The 24,909-nt window shown below is 40.2% G+C and overlaps 1 protein-coding gene and 1 long non-coding RNA gene across 3 annotated transcripts in view; one reads left to right on the forward strand and one right to left on the reverse strand.

Annotated features, from left to right (window-relative positions):
• Positions 1-24,909, reverse strand: part of LOC135253406 (uncharacterized) — a 217,237-nt gene that overhangs the window by 167,552 nt on the left and 24,776 nt on the right. The window lies entirely within an intron of this gene.
• The window catches only part of LOC135253399 (la-related protein 4B-like), a 55,743-nt gene that overhangs the window by 7,718 nt on the left and 23,116 nt on the right, over positions 1-24,909 (forward strand). Inside the window, exons 2-4 of one of the 2 annotated variants that reach the window (XM_064332652.1) lie at positions 11,657-11,789; positions 23,318-23,465; positions 23,876-24,055. In XM_064332652.1, coding sequence (XP_064188722.1) covers positions 11,709-11,789; positions 23,318-23,465; positions 23,876-24,055 — 409 coding nt within the window. In that variant the 5' untranslated portion in view covers positions 11,657-11,708. Of the gene's footprint in view, positions 1-11,656; positions 11,790-13,878; positions 19,741-23,317; positions 23,466-23,875; positions 24,056-24,909 lie in introns of those variants that run through there. The other variant, XM_064332651.1, reaches the window with a different exon arrangement.

Consider the following 24,909-nt stretch of genomic DNA (forward strand, 5'->3'; position numbering starts at 1 on the left):
CAGGCGCCGAAGGGTGGAGAAAGTTCTCTCTGATGATGCAACAGATATGGGTAGACAGAGGCACAGCTTTATGAGGTTTTCTACTTCTCTGAACAGACCTCTGGTTTGTGGGTAAAGTTTGGCGAGATATGAGGCAACTTCTGGGACTGTGCTGCGTGGGGAATCTTTAGTTATGTCTCCCAACATTCTGAGTTGGAGCTGCAGGCGGTCTGTGTCCAGCTGCTTGGGAATATGAAGGGACTGTATGTCAAGTTCCACTGCTGTGCGGCCCTTTGCTGCATCAATTACTGTCTCCTCTCTTCTTGCCGCTATCCTCATGCTGTCCTGGTCGAATCTCCTCTCCAGTTCTGACTGCACTATATCCACAGCTTCATAAAACTCACGTCTCCACCTGAGTTTTCCTTTTTTGGCTGCCACCACTTCGGTCTCCAAGGTGTGCCGATAGCGGGCTGGGGTACTGCTCACTCTTTTTTGGAATTGGGGTTGTAGTAAGTCATCATTGTATTTAAAGAACACAACCATCAATCTCTCCTGCTTAATTTGGTTTGGAAAATATTACTGTTTTGTGAATTGTTTGTTCTAATTACATAATTAGTTTGGATTATTCTTGGTGACTTTCTGAATAAATGCATACATTTAATGTGACCAAGCATGACAAAGGAAGAGCTTATGGGCCTGAATTTGAAATTGTTTTCATTTTTCAGCAATATATATTTTTAAACTGGTTTGTTCATGCTGATAAGTGTTTTCAGGAACTGTAGCAATTAAAATTTTGCCATGGCTTTTTCTACAGATAGATTTCTGTTATTACCAGAAACCTATTGCATGATCAGAGCATCAGAGCTCACTGTTACAGAGTTGCCTGTGGAAGGGAATGATATTAAGTAATAATTTCATTTGAAGTCTTTCACTTATGTTTTGAAGTAATGTAAACAACCATTTCCCCTTATAAACATGTTGTGTTCTATTAATTAGTGTAGAGCATAATTAATTTTTTTCCATCCAAGAAACGGGATTCTAATTGTAGTTTTATTCCTCTTAAGTGAGAATTGGTTTTCGTCTTAATATTTCTTTCAAGTTTAACAAAATTATAACCATTAAGTAGTAATAAACACTATTAGATTCGATTATAGTCACCTGTTCAGCCGATATTGACAGGGTGTGCGTGTATCCTGCGCTCATTAACATTCATATCTATAAGACAACATCGTATGTAAACCATTCCTCGTCCATAGGATAGGGCAGGTTGTCCTGTGTGGAAACATTTGACTACCAGACAAAAAAAACAAAGAAAGCAACATTAACTAGTTAAACCCACAGATAATTTGTGTAATAATGTTGTAACACTGAGGTACTGTACACTAACATTAAACTCAACAGCAGTCTCAAACTCCGGACACCCAAAGGAAGAAATGCTTTTGATTCCACGTATCTAAGCTTGAAAGCTATTTACTTATCACTATCTAATGGTAGGCCTACTTACCAATCCACTGCATGTCTGGTATGATACTAGTCCCAGGACAGTCACTAGCAGCAACAGTTGAGAGGGAGATGAAGGAAGGAAAATCACTGCATCTTTTTAGCGAAGCAACATTGTTTTTGTTGATGGTTGGTGGAGTTCTAGCAAAAATGGACACTGGAAATACCAACTATGTAATTGCAATATTGCAGTGCTTGTGGTTATTCAGAAATAAAACCCCTTTCTTGTTCCTCTTAATTTTTGGGGGTAATAAAAGGCCTGTTGCTTATTCCGCATCCAGAGAAGGCGACAATGCTTAGGCATTTTAACTTAGGTTGCCTTGTCTGCACAAAAGTGGCAAGAACATAATTTACATATTACAAGTAGAAAAGATTTTGTTTATCTTAGTGTTTGAAAACCTGGTGTTTAGCCAAGGGGGAAAGCAAGTCAATTTCGGCATAGGCTTTTCTTTAGTTTTTTTTTTGTTTGTTTTTTTTTTTCTTTTTTTTGGAAATGAAAAAGTGGGGAAAAGTTTTAAACCATGGCTGAGAACCAAATTTCCTCACTTGGGACCATCAAGACGGATTGATTTGATTGCTTATATTAAAACAATGCATGAGCAAAGAATGTAGCCTACGTCTTTCAGTATCCTGGGCCTTTACAGGGCCTGGCTTCAGTTCGTTTTTTTGGTGGTGGTGGATACAGGCTTCTTGAACTTTGTCGTGCTGAAAGTCAATCAAGCCTATCGTAGTATTTGTCTATGTAACATTGTCTTTTGATTGGTCCATACAAGTCCACTGATTGACAGCACTGAGTAGCTCCACCCAGTGTGGGGTGAATGGAGGCTTCAATCAGTATCCACAAACAGTGTTCACAAATGTTTTGACTTCGTTTTCCTATGGGGAAAACTAACTGCTGCGACCCTCATGTTGCCCCTGATTTTTACCAGCTTCTTGTTACTGCCCTGCCTGTTCTGTCTGGCTCAGGGGTGTGTTGTTTTTCATTTCTGCAATTTCCCTGGTTTAGGTGGTCCACTTACGTCCATTAGCGAATTTAGTCTACATATTTTCTAAAATAAACTGCATTTTTCACTGGGAACATTCCTCTGCAGCAGTTTCAACACAAGTAAGTAATGTGAAACCATATGATGAAAAACAATAATAAAGAGTTGATGCTGGAACTAAAACCTGTATGCACAGCAGGAGCTGTGAGGAGCTGAATTTGCCCTTGACCTGTAGCTTGAATGCTGGGAGCTCTTGTATGTTGAGTTCTGTGGCAGAGGATTTCACTGGATTTCCCCTGCCTTTTGCCAGTGATGTAAACTGATGTGGAAAGGCAGCACTCAGGACAGACACATGTCTTATTTCACTTCAGAAATATTTTAAAGCTGGCAAATGGGTTCACATGAATGTGTTTTGGCTTCGGCTTTTTGTACCAAAGGATCCACGGCAGTCCCCCTTTGGCTTCTGTCACAGCTTACAGTGTATTTTTGTGCAATTCTATCTATAGAAATAATTTAGGTTTGGCAACTTGCTGAGAGTTATAGTGGGCATGGCCTCACCTGGGACTTGTGCTTGCAGTTTCAAGGCCCAGCTGCTGATAAAAATGGTTAGGACGTCTAAAGGGGAATGTCTACGGTTGCTATCCCTTTGAAAATAATTTCCATGGTGCCGAGTTCTGTATATTAAGTGCATCACACAGAACTGAAGACAGACAAATGAGTTCAACTGTGGTCCTCAATGTTCCGCTTACCTTAGCCGAATGCTCAATTTCAGTTTTGCAGTGATGTTAAATTTATGTTTAGCATTAAATAAATAAACTGGAAGTAGTTTTGATCTTGCAGATTTACAGTTTTGTTTCCTTTTCATTTTAACTTTGTGCATTGTTTCTCTGTACTTTTGAGAAGAACACTGATAAACTGCTGACACATTTACTTCACTCAGTGCACATGCTTTGAAGCTTCACTTGTAGTAATTAGGTGATTAATTCAAACAATTATTAAATGTACTACCGTGGGATAATTTCTCAACACGAGGCTGGAGTACAGACTGTAATAATCTCATAGTACTGGGAGGAGGGAACTACTGGTTACAAAGTCAGAATTTGTAAGGCAAATGCTAATAACAAGCCTTATGCTGGGCATGCTTTTATTCACCCAATATGGTTTAACCAAGTCAGTCCTTGCGGCATGCCACTCAGCTGTAGATGCTTCCATGGAGAGAAAATTCCCAAACTCTCATCTTTATATTTAGGCTAAATCAAAGAGAAGGGTGCAGTGCCACTAAATATTTTATTATGCTGCTGCAGTCATTATGCAAGTGCTTCAGTAAATAAAATTATGTTTAGTAGTGTTGCAGCCTACTCTTTGATTTATATTTCTTTCACCTAAATGTATATATTTTTTTGGCTAGTCTTACCGGGCAGGACTCATTCTCTATATTCTAAATTCCATCAAAGCAGTCATAGTTTGTCTAGGGCAGACTTCTCCAATTTAATATGAACACAATCAGCTAGATGTACTCACTTGTTCCCATAGTAATCAGAATTATGATAACTAGCTAAATCTGATGCGAGAAAATGGATTACATAGCTATTTGTCCAAGTCCTTGTAATTGTAAATTTGGATTATTATAAAGCCATCATGGCCAGTTTGCCTGTGTCATTAAGCTGTTGCAACTGGTCCGGAATGTTGGCTCCTTCAATTCAGATCACTCGCGCTAGTATACTATGCTGCAAAGGATACTGCCACAGCATGCTTTACAGTTGTGTTGTCCTCTGCAATTGTTCTGTTATGATTTCCTTTTGTGTAAGGTTTATTAGTTGTACATTAATTTAATAAAATTACATAAATTGGTATGGCTGCCCCCTGAAAGTCGACGATTCGAATCATCTGTCAGAGACCTCTCAGTCAACTGAGATTCTTTGAGTGGAGCAGTCAGGTTTTTTAATTTTTTAATTTATTTATTTTTTAGACAGTCAATGTGCATTACAATACTGGAATACATCATTATAGAATTTTACAAAAATGGACAGAGGTTATATTACAATATTGAATTATAAATAAAATAATGGGAATTATAAATTTAGTGTTTATAGTCTTGCAACCTGCGCATGCTAGAAAAATTCCACGTGACAACATGCGCGGTAAACTGGAGGGAGAAGCCGAAACCTGAAGAACACTGCATAACTTGGGAAAATAAGACCACTCCCGCTAAATCATTCATTTTATAGGCCTATTATTTGTTTTGTTGTGTAGGAAAAGCCTGAATACAAACGTTTGCTTTCTCATCTTAAATAATTATAGGCTATTCCTAATTTGTGTTTAATTTGATTATCTATAGGCTCTTACACTTGTTTAGATTTATTAGTTATTTTTTAGGCTGTGTTTAAAGGTAAATAGCCTACAGAAATAGAATATTCTTTTGAAGACGAGAGGTCAGTTATTATTTCAAAGCGGACAATGCCGTGAATTTATTTAAACAGTTTGCATTTATTTTCATCTAAAAGAAGTCTAATCTTAAATTGCTTAATTTGTTAATTTATTATTTTACGCGTTTATTTAGATTTATATATTACTTTTTTGTATTTAAGAGAAATAAAAAGGGTCTCGTTGAAGACGAGACATCAGTTATTTCAAGGCTTACAATACCGTTTATTTAAATTGTTATTTACAAACGCATTATTTTCAACTAAAATAATTCAAATCTTAAATTGCTTCATTTGGTAATTTATTCTTTTACATGTTTGTTTAGATGTGTAGGCCTATATTAGCCTTCTTATATTTAAAGAGAAATAAAGACGTAGCCTAGGCTCCTATCCTGTCAGTTATTTCAAAGCGGACAGTGCCCTGAATTTATTTAAGGTGTTTCTTTTGTTTGTTCATTTTTAATGTTTAAAGCAAAATAAAGAAGTTATAAGAGCTAGGTTTAACCAGAAATACCTGTGTACTGTCTCATTATTCCGACAAGTTTCCGACAAATCCGCACGCAGGCTCATGCATTGTCGGCAATTCAAATCTGGCATCATATGCAGTTGTCTTAACGGATTTATTGATTTTAAATGCTCAAAAAATGTTCATATGACTCTGTTGCACTTGAATATGTTAACGTGGTCTAAATTAGCACTTAAACGCATGCCAATGTACTATTTTGCCAGAAAGTCTCATGGACCTTTATATATATAACGAATCGTCGAATCGTCATATTGAACTTCCAAATACGATTCGACTAAGAAAATTCTGAGTCGGGCACAGCCCTATAAATTGGTTTAAGTAGTGGTCTGAGGAATGTAATTCTTGCGCAACCTGGGGGCTTACTGTAATTATTCCAGTCTCGTTCTTAAAATAAGCATAATCTGAAGTCACTTTCAAAGTTTTTGATGCTGTACAGCCGGAGCAATTATTGCCACAGTTTCAACTTTGTCTTATTTTGCCCTAATACACTATATGATTTGAATGATGATGGAACAAAACATGCAGCAATGTCTTCTAGAAAATGAGTAACTGTTCTACCATGCTCTAATAACCAGGAAACGATTCTTTTTCAGAAGTTTTTGTGATAATGGTTTAGGATACTAACACCTGCTCGTAAGTTGGCTTTATCTGCTAAGTGTCTTGGAAGTATTAGGCTATATTTCACAGAAGCAAGTCATTAATGCAGTTCATGTAATGTTAACATGCGGCACATCCAGCCTAAAGAAAAAACAAGTCCATTTAAAACCTACTGATGGAAAAATGATTGCGCATTTAAAGGGAAACTTACTTCAACCATTAATAATATGAACTGAAAATGTAGTGTGCTTGGGCCCATGGACCGGAAACACTAGGCATTTAACTCACGCTCACTGTGGATACGATTATGCAGATGGAAGGTCATAAACATGACTGCAATGATGCCTTTTCCTGCCCTCTCCCCAGTCTTTCTGTGACACAAGGGCTCGTATTACATGAACATGCATGTGACTGTCACTTCTGTGCTAATAAGTGTTACAGACTGAAAGGGATACATCATCCACTGATTCTCTGCCATTTTATTGAAAGAAAAGGTAAATTAACATGAAGGTTGTTTAATGTAATGTAAACAAGTGAGAACATAGCTTAAATCTGTAACTGTAAAAGCCAACCGCAAGTTGGTAATAATAATAATAAAAAATAATGATTTTTCTGATAATAAAATGTGTAAGCTCTATGCCTGTGGGATATTCCTTGCCATCCCGCAAGTTGGCGGAAGGCATACATGCCGTCCCGTTAACATTTACCAGACCACCAAATAATGACAATCTTAAATGGATATTTTATTTTTAATTAATTTTGTTGAGCCTAACCCACATAGTGAGAATAGTAGTGACATCAGCAGTCCTTGCTAACGGTTGACAGCAGACCTGGGTCAAATACATATTTAAAGTATTTTAATTACTTTTAAATACTTATTTAGAAATTATTTGAAATTCTGCATTTACGAATACTGAGTATTTAAATTACAAAATGTATTTTACAATACATTTATGGAGAATTTGCATGTATTTGCAATTACTTTAAAATACTTTAAAAAATACTTTTAAAATACTGAATTTTCAAATACAAAGTATTTGATTTCATGGAATTATTTGAAAATACTTTCACAACATAGTGGTGCAACATGTGCACTTGCACCAAGCTTTGGAAAGACTTAAAAAGCACTGGATATGCGAAAACCTATCAGCTGTGAAAGTTGAGCATTTTGTCTAATTTGAGGACAGTATTTTGACTGCTGATGGCCCCAGGCCGGTTGTACCAATTACCATTGTTAACCCCTTTACGCAAGCCCCCTAGTGGTTCATACCTTCATTTATATGCTTGGCTAGCTAACACTACCATCTTTGTTTGTAGAACACAAGGGTCATCATCATGGATGTTTTTTAATAAATGCTGACTAAAACTTTACAGTTACACAGAATATAAATGAAAGATGCTAAATATTTAATTGATGAGTAGTCAGTACAGTACATAACTTAAGGTATGATTTTACCCAAAAATCCAACATACCTGACACAAAATGACAACTGCAAATCCACGTTTCGGTGCCTGGATTCCAGTTGCTTCTGCGAATTGCGGCAATCCATTTGCTTCTCTTTTCTTTATCTTTTGGCAGTCTGTAAAAAGATAGCTCCGATTTTTTGTTGAATCTATTTGTACAGTCAATCACACAACAGCTCTTTCCCATTTTAGGTGTGTTTTTTGTGTTTTCGCGGCATTCAAGCTGAACGCTAACGCTGCCACTCAGAAGTCTTTCTGCCACTAAGTGGGTGTAACCGCAGTGACTTCCACTTACTGTGATGTCATGTGCATACCCTCTATACAAAGTCAATGGAGAGCGATTAATTGTTTCCCCTCCGGGGTGGGCGGGCCTTAATTGCGCTTTGTCTCTATAACCACAGCTAGCTAGTATGACCTGTTGCCAGTGTATGTGTTTTCTGTTGGCGAAAACTCTTTTGAACAATAATTTTCTTACATATATATCTTTGCCTAGGTCTTATCTACAGTGTGGTATAAAGCATTTGAGTTTTACGAATGGGTGTTTTTTGTAATTACGATGAAAAGGAGATGTGCACTGTCTCTGGATTCCGAATCCCCAGCAGATAGAATAGTATTTAATAGTGTGCTATAACGTGCTGCTTGTATATTATGTATGATGGCTAAGGTGCAGGGAAAACTTGTTTGAACAACAATATTTTTTACAAATATTTTTTTCTTCAAGATCATGTCTGCAGTATGGTATAAAGGATTTTAGTTTTACGAATGGGTGCTTTTTTTTTTATTAGGCTGAAAATGGGGACATAAGCCTGGTCGATTCCACTCCCAAACTGCAATGGAATTTTGAAGCTACAGGGCCGCTATGTTTGAAACTGAGACCTTTTGGCATGTATTGCGTTTTGAGAGTACACTTCATTAAATGATGCATCCCATAACAATACATACCAGTAAATGCGTATAGTATATTAGTTTTGCTATATGAATACCACAAAATATTGGTTCATTTTGTTGAAGGAAAACGGATAACCCCACCCTAAAAGTCACACAGGTGATGATGCGTTTCCCTCCAACAACAGTGATTACATGAGGAGGGAAGTGCCTAATTTTAAAAATTGTATTCTAGGAAACAACAGTTATATGTTGTTATTTGATTATACTGTAGCTTTTATGACATTATGAATGTAATAACATACTACAAATACATAGAAATGCCCCTAACAATGCATGCAGGGCTGAATTAGGCAGATTTCCGACTCTCATTCAAATTAAAAAAAGGGCATTAAATTTTATTGAACATCTAACAATGAGTCCAACAAACTCCTTACAATTCTTGGCACTCCAAACCCAAGAGCTCAGCCCAGGAAAAATATCCCCTCAGTCAGCTGGTTCTGAACCTCTCTAGTCTAACGTATACTAATGCAAACCAGCTTCAGACCAGCACTGCTTCACAACAGCCCATTAGAGTCAACCAAATTCTAAAACACATCAGAAACTCCTATCTGGACCATTGGAACAAAGAAACACAATCCCAAAATAAACTGAATTGTTATCGGGCCCTAAATAGAAAATACACACAGGCGGAGTATCTCTTCTCTGTCAGAGATACAAAGCAGAGACGGATCCTGACCAAGTACAGGCTCAGTGACCACACGCTTGTAGTTGAAATAGGCAGATACAAAAACTCATGGGTACCAAAAGAAGAGTGAATATGTGGTCACTGTAAGACAGGAGAGGTGGAAACAGAGATGCAGTTCCTCCTTACCAGCACAAAATATTTACAAATTAGAAAAAAATATTTCCAAAAATTATTAAAAAAATTTTAATTTCATATCAAAAGACGAAACATGTACATATTTATTGATTTATTTCTGTTGCTGTCAATGCTGTTATTGTTATATATTGTTACATTTATCATTTTATTTTAATATTATTATTATTTTACATATTATATATATATGTTTTGGCAATAATTACATTTGTATTTCATGCCAATAAAGCAACTTAAATTGAAATTGAATGAAGAATAAACTGTCAAAATATGTTTTCTGAAAGATCGCCAAAACAGGTTTGACCTCCCTACACTGCTCAAAATATTTCAGTTATGTACGTTATTTTTGAAACTGAGTCTTTAAATAGGTTGGCGGTATTTTATAATGAGGATATTTCACACTGTAACGTGTGTTTGTTTGTGTTCCATGCTCCACATGACGTGAAAGCTGGAACACTGAATATTGTTTTAATGTCATCCATCCCCAACATTACATATTGTAGAGTTAATGATTACACATTTAGGTACTGTACCACATTGTGAGACAATGTTTTTGCATTATTTTTATCTCTGCCAGGCTAGAGCCTGGAGGGGATATATGCGTTTGGTCGTGTGTGTGTTTGTTTGTGTATCTGTCCGCAGCTAATCTCGCATACTACTGGGCTGATCAGCCTAATACTTGTTGTGCATGCTGACAGCAGCCCAAGGACCTGAATTCTTGAATATTTTGCGAATCGGTCAATGACAAGTATTTTATTTGAATTAATTTCCATCATTGTCCATTAAAGTACATTGAGTGCTAACTCCTCACTCCTCCTAACTGGCCGGTAGGGGCCACATGTGATGAACAACTGCTTCTGTTTGGAATGAAAGAAGACCAATTTCAAAATGTCAATTTCAATGTTAAAATGCCAACAAAATAATCTGCAAACTAACGGGGTACGTTAATGTTTGAATCTGTGACAATTTTTTTGTTGGCATTTTCATGTTGAAATTGATATTTTACATCGCTGCCCTTTTGGAATTGTTCCTGTCCAGATTTGAAACGAAAGTGCCAGACTATAACCTCAACGTTAGCTCTAACACATCGTGGCTTAGCTAACAAGTCACCACCTTTAGCATTACTTCACTGAATCTGGGTTTTTGGGATTTTCAGTGGCACATGGTAAAAACTTGTAATATTGTATTTGTCTGGTTGCATTGATTGAGTAGCCTCTATTGTTGCATCAGCAAAGCTAACACGCCTGGCGGAGATCTGCACTCTACTGAGTGCAGTCTTCTAGTTTAATCTGATATCAATGTTTCATTTTAGACCTTCACATTTATATGCTTTATAATAGACAAAAAGCATTTTATTCATTTTTGGAGAGATTTTGGATATGTTTCTGGACCCCTAGATATTTTAGACAACTGTACTGACAGAAAGCTTGTAATTCCCACTTGAAAATGATGCAACAGTGAGTTTCACTGGGTACACTGCTTACTTTTTTGCTTCATAGATCTTTAGTAGTTCTACATATCCACCCTTAGATTTTACGCACTTATGGTCTAGGAGTTTTTGATCCAGGACATAGTTTAATCTGTTTTATGTATGCAATCTCTCAGTATTTCATTGCAAACTAAAAAAGAGCAAATTCATTTTTGCTTTTTGGCCTAGAAAATTTAATCTGTGGCACTTTAGTTTATATTCATAATTTATGAAGAAATAATCTGAGTTTGTATTGTAAATGGTATAAATATCTTGATTCATTTACGCCGTTTTTATTAGCTGCGACCGCAGCTCTATACCTCTGTCGGTCGGTCGGTCGGTTGGTCGTGTTGGTCCACAAAAGTGTCCCACCCCGTAGCGGCCACAGTTTTCGCCCCTGGAGGCTGAAATTTGGCATGGAGGTTGGTCATGACCGAAGGTAGAGCTGAGTAACTTTCAGGAAAATATTTGTTTAAAGAAATGTATTTTTTAAATACTATTTGTGGAAGTATTTGGTTTTCTGTGAAATAATTTTAATAAATCAAATAGAAATTATTTCATTTGTAAATGTATTTGAAAATACTTCAAATATGTATTTAACTACATTTTCTAATACAAATACGTATTTGTATTTGACCCAGGTCTGGTTGACATCATCGCCATTCGTCCCAGTTGTCAGGCACCTAAATTACTCCCGTTAATTTTCAGGACCTCTCCATATTAATGGTTTTAAAGCACAAACTAGCCACAGAGGATAATACATCAATATAATGTTTTCTTTTCTATTATACTCCTAATGTAATTGCATATGAAGTGCTAGGGGGTGGGAATAGGAAGATGCCAGATGAATTCCAAGATGCAGTGTGGAGCGGTAGGTCTTCTGTCTGCGTTGGAAGGTAAGCAGGTCAGGACCTTTCCCTCACCTGTCTGCTTCTCTATGTTCCACCGCAGCCTTTCTCTGAGACGGAGACTTCTCCCTGAGGAGGCAGAGCGCAGACGGCTCATGACTTCTGACCGGGACGCGAAGGTCGTAGCTGAACCGCAGGTGCAGCAAGTACAAGAAGCAAAAGAGAGCTCTCACCTGGTATGTATACCCTCAACTCGGTTGGAGAGATGAATGTGACGCCATTTGATTATTTGGAATAAAAACTGAATCATATTGGCCTACTTTTCTAATTATAAACATGTTGAAACTTGCTAGTTATCTAGCAGTATAATTTATAATAGTACACTCCTTTATGTAGCCATCGTAGCAAGTTACGTACATTATCTGTTTTTTATTAAGTTGAATGTGATGTCCTGATTTATTTATTTTTTCATTCCGTTGTTTTACTAGTAACTAGGAAAATAGACCATCCCCCATATTGCATGCACATGCACACACACACACACACACAAAAAAAACATTTTACCGGCTGCCTGAAAATGTTGGAAAAATGGGAAATAATCAAGGCACTGATCCTCTTAATATACACGGTTTGGTAATACTTCAGCTTTTAAAATTCTTTTAAACAGTGAATTAATTGAAGGATTAACATTTTGACTTCGCGTTCATAATCTGGCATTTGGAATTTCTACTGGTGCCATTGTAAGATTAAACTGAATTGTATCACATCACATCTGAATTGTTTGGGAGCTTAATTGAACTTAATCAGCTGAATCTAATCATATTGAATCAGAGCTGAAACGGATCCATTTGTATCAAATTGTTGCATTTTAACTGTATATTTCCAGTATCATAGACTAAATATTGAGAGGGATGTCAAATTTTCTGAAAGGGTCCATGGAAAGATACACAATCGTTGCTTACTGCAGTATCTTTTTCACTTGCCTTTTCTCTTGGTCTTTTTTTTCCTTGCCCATTTAGGGGGTACCCTATTTAAAGCTTTATAACTCCAGATGTGAGCATCACGGAGACTTGAAAAATGGCTTAAATGAAGCAAGAAATACTATTTACAATACTAACAATACTTAGATTAGTCTATATTCATAATTTATGAAGAAATAAAGTGCCACAAATGCAATTGTTTAGGCAAGAAATCAAAAGTGAATTTGCTCTTTTTTTAGTTTGCAAGGAAATACTGAGAGATTGCATATATAACATATATACCAGCAGGTTAAACTATACATGTCTTGGATCTAAGGGTAAATATGCAGAACTACTAAAGATATATGAAGCAAAAAGTAAGCAGTTTACCCAGTGTCTCTAAATCTATCCAAATGTCTAAATTATTTGTTGCTGTAAATCACATCATAATCATGTATTTAACTACAAATCAACTGTTTTAACTCAAGAAATTTGCTGTTGCATCATTTTCAAGTGGGATTACAAGCTTTCCGTCAATACAGTGACCTAAATATCTAGGGGTCCTGAAACGCATCCAAAATCTCTCCAAAAATGAATAAAATGCTTTTTGTCCATTATAAAGCATATAAATGTGCTCCTTATGAAGGTTTAAGATGAAACATTGATATCAGATAAAACAAATAATGCGTAAACATTATCACACAATGTGGTTCAGAAGCTAAATGTGTAATCATTAACTCTTGTATGTTTTCTGTACTCTACAGTATGTGATGTTTCCTTGTATGAGGATGGGACCTCATTAAAACAATATTCAACCGTCCACAACGTTTTGGCAATGTTCCAGTTCAGGTCATCAGGTGCATTAAACATAAACACTGCTTAGCGAACCAACAAACGCTTACAGTGTGAAATATCCTCATTATAAAATACCACTAACCTATTTAAAGACACTCAATTTCAAAAATAACGTATATAACTGAAATATTTTCAGTAGTAGCACTTACATTTGGACGATGAAATCTTATCTGTATTCAGTAGATTGATTCTGTCTCTATGATGTCTTTCCCCAGGTCTTACCTAGTCCAGAAAACAGTATATCAGCTAGGTCTATCAGCAATCATATGCCTTAGCCATGCTCAGAATTTCTCAAGAATTATAATATTTTCCAAGAAATTACGAAAGTCGTTGATAAAATTTTGCCAGGTGCAGTGTCTTCACTACCACAGACTGAATGCGCAATGCAGCTATAATGAGATAGTTACACTGAGCCATACAACGCTATACCAAAAGTAAAATTAGACATATTATACATCGTTAGAAAGCTTATTCTGTCTCCTATTGGATCGGTTAATTGTACCCAGGTGTCACAAATGAGTGTGCATCTTACAAATGGATTGTCCAAGACAATATATGACCACTCTGTTTCGAAAGGGACATATCTACGCGTAAAACCAATGGTAAGGTTGTATATTTATTCCATATTTAGTCCCAGATAAGTGACAATAGAATGACATGGTATAATTTTAGAAACAATCCTCTTGTTTATTTTAGTGTTCAGTGTTTTTCACAGCTATACTGGCATACCTTTGGCTATTGTTGGCTTTATCTTGTTGCTACAACGGAATATTAATTTTTAGTGGTAAAAGAATGTTTTCATGTATGCCAAGATAAACACTATTGTCCAGTGTGTCATGCGTGGGGCGTGTAGTTACTGATGAGACTGCAGGGAGGGGGTGCTTTGTAAATGGACGACCAGCGCGACAGTGGTGGCGCTGCGAAACTCCGTGTTCAGCATAGTTGTCCTGAATCGTCTACTAATAAATCTAGGACACCAAGTTTGTGTTTTCAACTCATAATTTGGTTGCAGGAGCGCAGAATGTCTGAGTTGAGTAGTCTAGGCACGTTGGCATGCCGAACCGTGGGGGCATTGTGCGAAGGGGTTAAATAGACTGCTCCTAGTCACTGGCCATCATGTGACTGTTTCTCTCACTTCCGAACATTAGTGAACACAGTACTTGATCAGGGTATGTGAATAGTTTTTTTGAAAATGTGAAAAGCAATTTAAGGATGTGTTTGGTTTCTCAAGAAAGTGTCTTTGAATACTTCAACACAAAACATTTATGTGGGCCAGTGAGTTTGAAAGTACAACCAATGGCATTTTCAAATACAAGCTTTCAAATAATTAACTTGACCCAGGTCTGCCCTCTTAAGAACTCTCACTCTGTCCTTACATCCTTTTCCCTCACCTCAGCATGCTCACTTGATTTTCTGTCCTTGCTCCTCTCTCTGTCACTCTCACTTGCGCTTGCTTGCTCTCTTTCAAATTCTGGTTCAAATGTATTACCATGATGATTAGAAAATTATTTTGTCAAAACATGGTCTAACCGAACTTGAATAGAACTAAAAACAAGTTGACATATTTAGATTGAAAAGCAATGGAGAGCACACAAATCAGGTTTTTATTCTGCTTTCCCAAGTGTGCCTCTCTCACTCTTTTTTTTTTTCCACTCTCACACATTCCCTTCCTTAAAGGGCCTACACTCCTTTAGTTTTCAGTGAGTGGCAGGATGCTTGTGTGAAAGTGTGAGACGCCTGGATTCCGTCGGGCACCCCACCCTCCATCCCACTCAAAGAGGGGAACATTTTACAGTGAACACACATTCCATGGCTTCCTCATGCTAATTCCGTGCCAGGGAGGTGACCTGCAACACCACCCCACCCCCTACTCCACACATTTCCTTCCCATTCATGCAATGGCTCAGGGAGTGTGTGGGTTTGTCAGCGAGTTTTGAGTGATGGGAACAAGTGAGTCCCTTGTACAAATTTGAGTGTGCTATTTTCAGGACACGGGTGCACACTTGTGTGCTGGCGAGAGGCAGTATTTCTTTTACTTTGTCGTGGACACAGGCTGGTAGTAACTACGAGGGCTTCAGTTTAGTCATCTGCAGTTGAGATGGGCTGCTGTTTTAGCAAAGAGCTCAGTCCAAATGCAGCCAGCGAGAGCACCAGTCTCCTCCAGGCTGTGATTCCGGAAGAGTCCCTGAAGGAGACCACAAGGGAGCAAGTCCTTGCCATTGCGGGAGCTGCCAAAGAGGCGCCTCTCCTCCATGGAACCAAATATATTGTGGCAAATGCCACCACCTCAGCTAACCCACCAGCAAGTCACCCTGATGGGAGCAGCTTCGGCCATTTGCAAAACAAGACTTTATTTTGGACCTGCCCTGCACCTGATCACGGGACTGAGAACACCGCTATTAATAAACCATTTCCAAGACACGGAACAAATGTGGATGTCCGCAGGGAGGAAGATGAGAGCTACAAAGACATTTGTCCAAACACTCAAAAAATGGGGGGAATATTGTCTGACTGTAATGAGCAAGGAGCGCCAGGAGCATGTTCACGAGAGGGGAGCGAAGGAAATTCAGAGAGAGATTGTGTTGTTGTGTCAGCCCAGAAATGTTTAGAAAATGGCAACGCATGTGATGAGAACATTCTGACTTTCAAAAGCGTTACCCAGACAGTGGAAGAGAGTCATTTAAGATTGAACACTCGTATTTCTGTGGACTCCGGTTTGAGAGGAAGCCCTTTTCTGGAGAAAAGTGACTCTGATTTGAAAGAAACCCTGGGGTTCAATTTTGAGAAGAGAGCTCAGAGCTTCTACAGCATATGTTCTATTGATGCGGAAGACCTGGAGAGTGAGTGGGGGATTTCTCCGAGCTCCGGACGGTCGGCTGTGACTGAGAAGGCCATGTGTGCTGAGGGGCCATGTGCCTCTCTAGACCGAGCATTGAGTAGTTCAGTCTCACCTCCTGTGAGCCGAGTAGCTGTCTCAGAACATCAGGAGCCCCTGGGAGAGGAAACGGAGAGGAATCACCCGGGTAACGCATGCTTAGATGATCTTGCCACACCAAACGTGCTCCAGACCTCACTCTGTGGTAGTGTAGCCAGAAAATTTGTCTTGCTGGAGCAGAATGGAGACAGTGTTGTTGTTGATGGTGCCCTTTTATCTGAGGACCTGGTGCAACCCACTAGCCACACAATGGCTCCTATTGGTGCTGCCTCATTTTCTGATCCTTTAGTTCCAGATGGAAACTGTTGGGCATGTACAGTAAAATCTTGTAACATGGTGGATTCCCAGGGCAGCTGCAGCACAGCCCAGCCCTCAAACCCACTGCACGTTGTGCTTGTTGGTAACTCTGTTGGAGAATGGCATTCTCAGCTGGACGTACAGTATGGTGGGTCTTCTGAGTCCAAAATTCAGTACGAAATCATTGATGGTAAAGATTCTGATTTTCTGAAGCCTGTGAACTATGACCCCCCACCTGTAACTGCTGTGAGCTCTGGTAATTGTGAAGTGCTGGCAGCTGAAGTTTTGGAAGAAAGTTGTTCCAAATCTCCAGTTAATGCAGTGAGTCACAGCAGTGAAAGAGAAGCTTCCGGAGTGAATTTAGTTTCAGCTGCATGCTCACTGTGCCAGTTGGAGCCAGACACTGACCTGAATGTGCATATGTCTGTGCCGGGGGCGTATCCATCTCTATCTGAAATGTCTACTCACCTTGAAACTGCCCAGTTAACTGTTAATGGCCTGCTGACTGGGAAACAGGAAGTGCCAGCTGTAGAGAGAAATCGGAGAACTGCTTATAGCCCGGGCAGTGATTTGGCTCACCGCAAGTCAGAATCGAAACAACTGGGCACTCTATCCTCTGAATTTGTGGTAGCCAAACCAAAATCAGTATCTAATGAGTGTGACAATTCAGATGACAACTCAAATTGTGGGCATTTTGAAACTTGTGTTGTGAACATGGATATTAGTGAGCAATCTGGAAGTTTGTCCCCTCCTGAAGTGGCTGCTTACTCTGAAAAGGCCATGTTTCTTACTGATGTCCAGTTGTTGGAATGTGTTGATGGAAAAATAGAAGAAATGACTGCCTTGGCATGCAGGCTGGAGAATGCAGACTTTTCCAGCTGTTCATTTAGTGGTGAGCATAGTACAGTAACCCAGTGTAGACCAGAGTCTGCAGTTTTACCAAGTTCTCCTGTTGGTGAAGAGGGTAGTGCTTTAGTGCCAAGTAGGCCGGAGTCTGCAGGCTTTCCCAGCTCTTCTGTTAGTGATGGGTGGAGTGCTTTAGTGCAGTCTAGCTCGGAGTCTTTGGTTTCCTCAAGTGCTCTTGTTGGTGATGAGGTTAGTGTCTTAGCACAACACAGACCAGAATCTACAGGCTTTCCCAGCTCTCCTGTTACCAGTGTGGATAGTTCTTTGGTGCAGTGCAGGGCAAAATCTACATGCCCTCCTAGCTTTCCTGTTAGCAATGAAGGAACTTCTTTAGCACAGTATAGGCCAGAGTCTCCAGGCTTTCCCAGCTACACTGTTAGTGATGAGGCAAGTGCTTTAGCACAGCATCAGCCAGACTCTGCCGTTTCCTCAAGTTCTCCTGTTAGTAACGAGGGAAGCACTTTAATGCCATGTAGTCCGGATTCTACAGGCTTTCCCAGCTCTCTTGTTACCAATATAGATAGTTCTTTAGCACAGTGTAGGCCAGAGTCTACTGGCTTTCCCAGCTCCCCTGTTACCAATGTAGATAGTTCTTTAGCACAGTGTAGGCCAGAGTCTACTGGCTTTCCCAGCTCCCCTGTTAGTGATGAGGGTAGGTCTTTGCTGCCATGTAGGTTAGAGTCTGCAGGCTTTCCCAGCTCTTCTGTTAGTGATGGGGGGAGTGCTTTAGGGCAGTGTAGCTCAGAGTCTGCAGTTAACCCAAGTGCTCCTGTTGGTGAGGAGGTTAGTTCCTTAGCACAACACAGACCAGCATCTACAGGCTTTTCCGGCTATCCTGTTACCAGTGTGGATAGTGCGTTTGGACAGTGCAGGCCGGAATCTACGTGCCCTCCTAGCTTTCCTGATAGCAATGTGGGCAGCACTTTATTGCAGAGGCCAGAGTCTGCCATTTTCTCGAGTTCACAAGTTGGTGATGAGGGTAGTACTTTTGTGCCCCACAGGCCAGAGCCCACAGGCTTTCCCAGTTGTTCAGTTAGCCATGAGGGTAGTGCTTTGCAGTTTAAGAACCCTGGTAACAGCCTAGGAGGCTTGACTGCTGAAGCATGTCACCGCATAAACTTTGAGATGCCAAATGAGTGCCCTGCTCTGAACGGAGAAGCCTGCGACAAAAACAAAGATAATTACAAATGCAGTACTGTTTCGCAAATTCCAGAAAAATCTAAAAAATGCGGTGCCGTCTTGCTTACACCTGAAAACGGAGGCAGCCATGATTGTGACTCCAGGAACAAAAGCAATGCATTTGAAAGTGTCCTACACTGGCCTGCGCCACAGCCAATCCTGTGGCCAGACCCCAGCTTTTCAACTCGCAGTCTTGATCTGAATGTGGCTGTCAGCGCTGTCTCCCTGCCGTCCGCCTGGTTCAGTCAGGTGGGCCAGGGGGGCTTGGAGGTCGGGTACGAACAGTGCACGGAGAGAATAGCAGCAGAAGCACTCCAGGAGATACCATCTCCACAGCTGGCAGACCGTTGGGCAGAACACAGAGAAGAACAGCAAGCATTCGTTATGCTCAGCTCAGTTGCAGGGACACAAGATGAGGGTCTCTTCCGGCACTGTGACGCAGGAGACGGAGTGTGCAGTGACTTGGAGGCCACGCTGGCATTCAGCACAGACACGTGTCAGGATCCCCTGCCTGCTGGGAGCGACAGCAGCAGGAGCATCACCGTTAGCAACCGTAGGGGAGAAGCCACAGTGACGGATGACTCAGAGAGGGCCGCTGATGAAATCCAGCATCAGGATTTTGAAACTGCAGTGGGTAGCCTCTCAGACGTGGAGCCCAACCAGGTAGACATCTACGCTTCCACGCCCTCTTATGAAATCCATTTTGTCGGCGGGAGAGATTGGCTCGGTCGGACACACAGAGCAGATGACCCGAAAGGAGAGGAGGGCATGCTGAGCATGGTGTCGGGCCTGCTGGGGAGATCTGAGGGAAACGAGGAAGGCGAGGCGGACGCGTACATGCCCGCCTGGGCCGAGAAACTGCAGGGACCAATCCCCGACTCTCCCTGGCGCCTGGACTTCTCAAACATTGCGGCAGAGAGCGAAGCCCAACAGGTGGCTTTTGGTGCATCACAGGACCTGCATGCCGCCATGGCTTTCATGGCAGCCTACCCCTACAGCCTCCTCGTACCTGAAAGCACCTGCACCTGGGACTGGCAGGACAACTACACTACGTTGGTGAGCTTTACTTTGTTTTTGTTTCAATATATTTGTTTCAGGATGAATGCAAAGAAGGTATCTGGTACGTTGAGCGTAGTGTGTATAGTCCATGTGAATTTCACACACTTGTCATCAAATGGACTGTTTGCCATAATGCATTGCTTTTAAAAACTGCATGTTCATCTGCATGCTTTGCTCCCATGTGCACATATTCGTCCTGCCTGGCAGTGATGGTAACCAACTATGCAGCACTGGGATTTTTATACTGCTGATTTTTTTTTATGTGTGCCGTTTGCCTCCCCAGCGAGTTATTTAAATGCAAGTCTTCGCTAAGCCTGTAACATTGTCTGTGTCTTGTGTGCTTGAGTGCAAATTGCACCGTGCCACGCAGGGGTCAGAGGCAACATTGGGATTAATGGTGAATGGAGCAAGATTTGTGGCTCAAGTATTATAATAGATTTCATGGTGCACAGCTTCTAGGATACGTACAAGCCTGTACACTGCTTGTGGGGATCCATTGTTTGAACATTTAGCTTTTAGGTACTTTACCAGTGTGTTTTTTGGGCTTTGTATTTTGACTCTTAGATGTCTGGTATGATATGAAATGTATGTTCCAACACCCTGGCACCACTCCTGTATGTTGAAACAGAATTGGTTTTATTTTTTTTTATGAAAGAAAAAGGTGCCATGTAAGTGCAGGTCCTCATGATAGTTAGATATGAGAGGCTTGTTCTCATTGAAATTGTATATTGCCTTCTGATAGTTTGTGATGCTGAATATCAGGTGCATGCTGTAGTTGATTCCCTGAATTAGTCACAGAAACAATCCAGGAATGCCAATGAAATGCTATACTCCATCACTGTGCTTACTTTCTGTAGTGAACCTGCCTATGAGCACTCTGAGCACTGGCAGTTTATGATTTATCTTGGATTAGTCATGGGGAGAGAGAAACTGCCTCTGATTGCAATCGTTTGCTATCGTATATGAAACGTCTCGTCTGTGGTGCATATTGTTTTGGAACTTAACCTGCATGTTTTAGAAATGGCTTCCTTTTTAAAATTCTGTTAATGATTTTTTGCTCCCTGCTGCTAATTACTGTCGAAGATGTTCTTGATAATCATCACACCAAGAGGTGTACAAGACCTCAAATTGCCAAACACAGTTGCTATTATCATGTATGCTGACTTTAGTAGTACATTAACACAGTATCAGAGCGTTTTATGGCCGAGAAGCTTTTTAAAACTGTTCAAGTCAACCTCCAAGTTGTAATTTTGAGTAGGGATTTTAGGAACTTTCTGACTGCTCTGATATCTTCAACCTGGCAGTAAAAAACAGAAGTGTGTGAGTGCAGCCTGAAAAATGGCTTCCACAGCTGTGAACTTGCCAACCGTTCAAGTTACAAAATCATAATATCATTTAACATGTTTATATTATATTTTTGCACAATTTTATATTTACTTCACGGATGACCGCCATCTTGAGTTTCCCAACGAGTGTGCATTGCGTGAACACTTCCAAGTCGAAGCAATGGGAAGTCTTCCAATCTTTCAGCTTTCTCCCATATGACTTGAATGCGGAATTGAGACTTTCTAACTCAAAGAAGTCAGCAGGTTGAATTTACTTCCACCATGTCCTCTATGTACAAATACAGGCGCACCCCTGGGGAGCGTCTTCTCATCGGTTTTCTATGCAGTATACCCATATAAGAAAAGAATATGACTAATGCAGATCTCACAACTAATGCACCATTTCATTAATAATGCAGATAACAGCTATAGTCAGGTATTTAAACGCCAGTCAGCAGTCGATGAATTGTTTTGCAATAGAAGTTTCATTGTGTAGACTGGTGTGAATTAAACATTATTTACTAATGTAGGAAAAAAACAAGTAAATGGTTAGTAACTTTAAGGGTAAACAAGGTGCACAATCCCTCCACTTCAGTTCAAGGTGTGGATATCAAGGGGGTTGTGGAATAGAAGTACAGTGGTGTTGAAATAAATGGTAAGCAATGATCTAAAATCTTAAAGACTGCAGTAAAGTTTTTGCTTTTTATGGCAACTCAAGTAAGTATATATGGCATATGGTTCTGAAGGAGCTCTTCTATAAAAGTTCAAATTTTCATTACCTTCTTTCTCATTTGTATTTGGTAATATGTGGAAACAAGTCAAAAACAAACTACAAAGAGCTGTTAGGGCAGCGAACAAGATAACTGGCAGAACCAAGTTACAGAGGCTGTGCTATACAAAAATCCAATGTGCAATAATTTCAGGCAAGTCTTTGGCAATATTAGCCACCCACTAACTGGTGCACCACAATAAAAGACGGGGGAGTGGAAACTCTTGCAACACAAAATACACACATGGAGATACGAAAACACGTTCATTCCAGGAGCCATCAGGTATTACATTGAGAATCGTGTTGTTGATGTGGCATTATTATTTTTGTTTTACTTTATTAGCCTATTTCTTTGAGGCATGAAAACCACAACCAAATGAATTTCCCCATATGGGATGATAAAGTATCACTTAACCTGAACTGTGCACATGTTGCATACAGGTTTTTCTGGACAATATGTCAGCCCCACCACCCTGCACATCTGGGCTACAACAGCTGAAGCTGTTGGTAAAGAACGTGAAGCACTTATTTTACGGCTTGAGTAAAGTCTCATGTTAGCAAAATAATTATTCAAATGAGGTCATTTACGGGGCATTATCAGTCTTCAGTGATGTGTGTTGTGCCAGAAACTGTGCAACCAGTGCTGCAGGGGTAGCAGTGTAGAGTAATTGTCGGGGAAGCGGCCTAGTAACCCTAAGGTTCCATTTTCAATCCCAAGGAGTTTGAGAGGACACTGCTATTGTACCATTGAGCAAGGTGCTTAACCTGCATTACTTCAGTAATCATCCAGCTGTATAAATGGATAAAACAGTATGTAAGAATTGTAAGCTGTATAAGTCACTCTAGATAAGAGCATCTGCTGAATGCCAAGTGTATGCATGTAATCCGTTTACTCCCCTAGTGTCTGCTAAGTGGCATCAGAGCATTAAATCCTGGACCACCAGACATAGACCATTTCCACCAGCCTTTTGAACAATGCACTCCACCTCCTAGCACCTTAATCCCCTTAGCACTTCACACACCCACAGTTATACCACCATTGTGCATTTCACACACTACCCTATGTGGAATAATACTGTTGCATTTGTATTTCTTTTCACACTTTTTCATATAATGATGCAATTGTATTTTATTGCATTTGTCTTTTCTTGCTTCTGTTCTTAGTTCTTTTTTACTGTATTTGTGTTCAGAGTGTACCATCAAGTAAGCTTTTCATTGCACCATACACACTATCTTGTGCATACGACAAATAAAATAATATAAGTAAAGAAATGGGTGTAAGTTATTCAAATTTGTTATGCCTCAGTCATTAAGGATTTGCCAGTAATTAGTAATTGTGGTCACTGACCGACACCATAATAGTTTTGCGTATTGTGTTTGACGGGGACTTACCAGGATCTGTGCATTCAAATTCCTAGTTTGATTTGTTTGTTTGGTGGTGGAGCGGACAGATTGAAGCTCTTTGCATGGTCTGTTGCAGGACTCAACCAAGGTTTCAGAACTGAACCCAAACGCCAAAGTATGGGCCAATCGCATGCTTAATCTGAACCCTGCCGAGACCACAGAGTCCAGTGTCCTCAAAACATGGGGGGAGGGCCCAGACAGCTCCGTAGACCTCTGTCCAGAAGGTAAGCCCTGTTTGTACATTATGATTTCAGCACTTTTTCCCCCCTCAGGTAATGGTTTGCTTGAGGGCGTAATCGGTTAATTAATATTCTGTTTGCGTTTGCCGCCGACATTTCCCCCATGCGGTCTTGGAGCAGGAAAGAAAACCTTATTAGACCTAATTCGTTCTTCTTATTCATGGCCTCGGACTGTCTCCGGTGTTCTGTCATGATGAGACAGACAGGGCACTGGGATTACAGTTCTCCTCCTACCACTCCTCTACCTGGGGTTTTAGAGGTTTGAGCACGGTAGTCTTTTTCACCGTCTGTGCCCTGCGATAAGGCAGATTTGCAGACACCAGTTCAGCTAGGTTAATCTGTACTGGGTGGTCAGCGTTTCCAGAGTACAATCATTACAGAGTCGTGGTTTTTAGGATGCAACGCCAAAGATGATGGAGAGGGGAGGAGGGAGGAGCCGCTGTCTCCTGCCCCGGATCAGCCACCCCCAGCAGTGTCCACAGAGCCACCAGATGTGAGCGCCACTGCCCACGAGTGTTTGGACACCGCCTACGTAGTCATGGACACCCCACCTGGATCAGAGTCTGGTCAGACGGGTAAAGCTGTGGTCCTCTTGGTCTTGTATGTGTTACGGTAGCATCTATTCTTACGCAGGAACCAGCCAATGATCCTTTTCTGCTGTTCAGCTGGCACCAGGCTAGTGCAGCTGGAGCAAAAGCTAGACTGGATAGCATATTATTGTTATTAAATGCGGGATATTTTGAAATTCTCTCTACACAACGAGAAGCTGATTTGTCCTTGCGTTTACTCATGTACTTAAAAAAAAATATATATATATATTTATTTATTTATTTTTTGGGGTGCCTCTAGTCGTGTTTACAGTAGCAGATTTGCTTAAGACTGTGATCACAAGGCTGGGATGAGGATGTGTTTTAACAGCTAGGGATGCCTTTTTTCTAATTATTTTCATCGTGTTTGAAGTGCTTTCTGCGCTACTTTTGAGCACCAAATGCCTTAAGTTTATCCGCCCTGGGCACCTCGCTGTTTTTTTATGCACCTGGAGATGAATATGATCCTATTTTGATGTGCTCTGAGAAAAAAACGTTGCTCTACGTCACTGTTTTTTTTTTTTTCTGCTTTCCTATCACGTGAAAATGTAGGCGGGCCCAGATTCTGCCGTTAGCTGTTGCTGTAAATGAAGAAAAGTTAGTTGTTACAGTTTCTGCCCACTTGAAGTTGTACGATTTCACAAAACGTGACTACCATGACAAAAATAAGTGGCCGAAGGCACTGCGTCAAATTACTGCCATGACGGACACAGAAGTTATTTTCAGGTGGAATTAGTTGGATAATGTCGTGAAATTTCTAACGCAAGTGATTGACAGAAGCAGAGTGTAGTTACCTAGCAACAGCAAAAGACGCTTCCTGCGCCTTTTTCGGAGTAGGCTTC

This window comes from Anguilla rostrata, chromosome 4 (genome assembly GCF_018555375.3).
Source record: "Anguilla rostrata isolate EN2019 chromosome 4, ASM1855537v3, whole genome shotgun sequence".
NCBI lineage: Eukaryota > Metazoa > Chordata > Actinopteri > Anguilliformes > Anguillidae > Anguilla > Anguilla rostrata.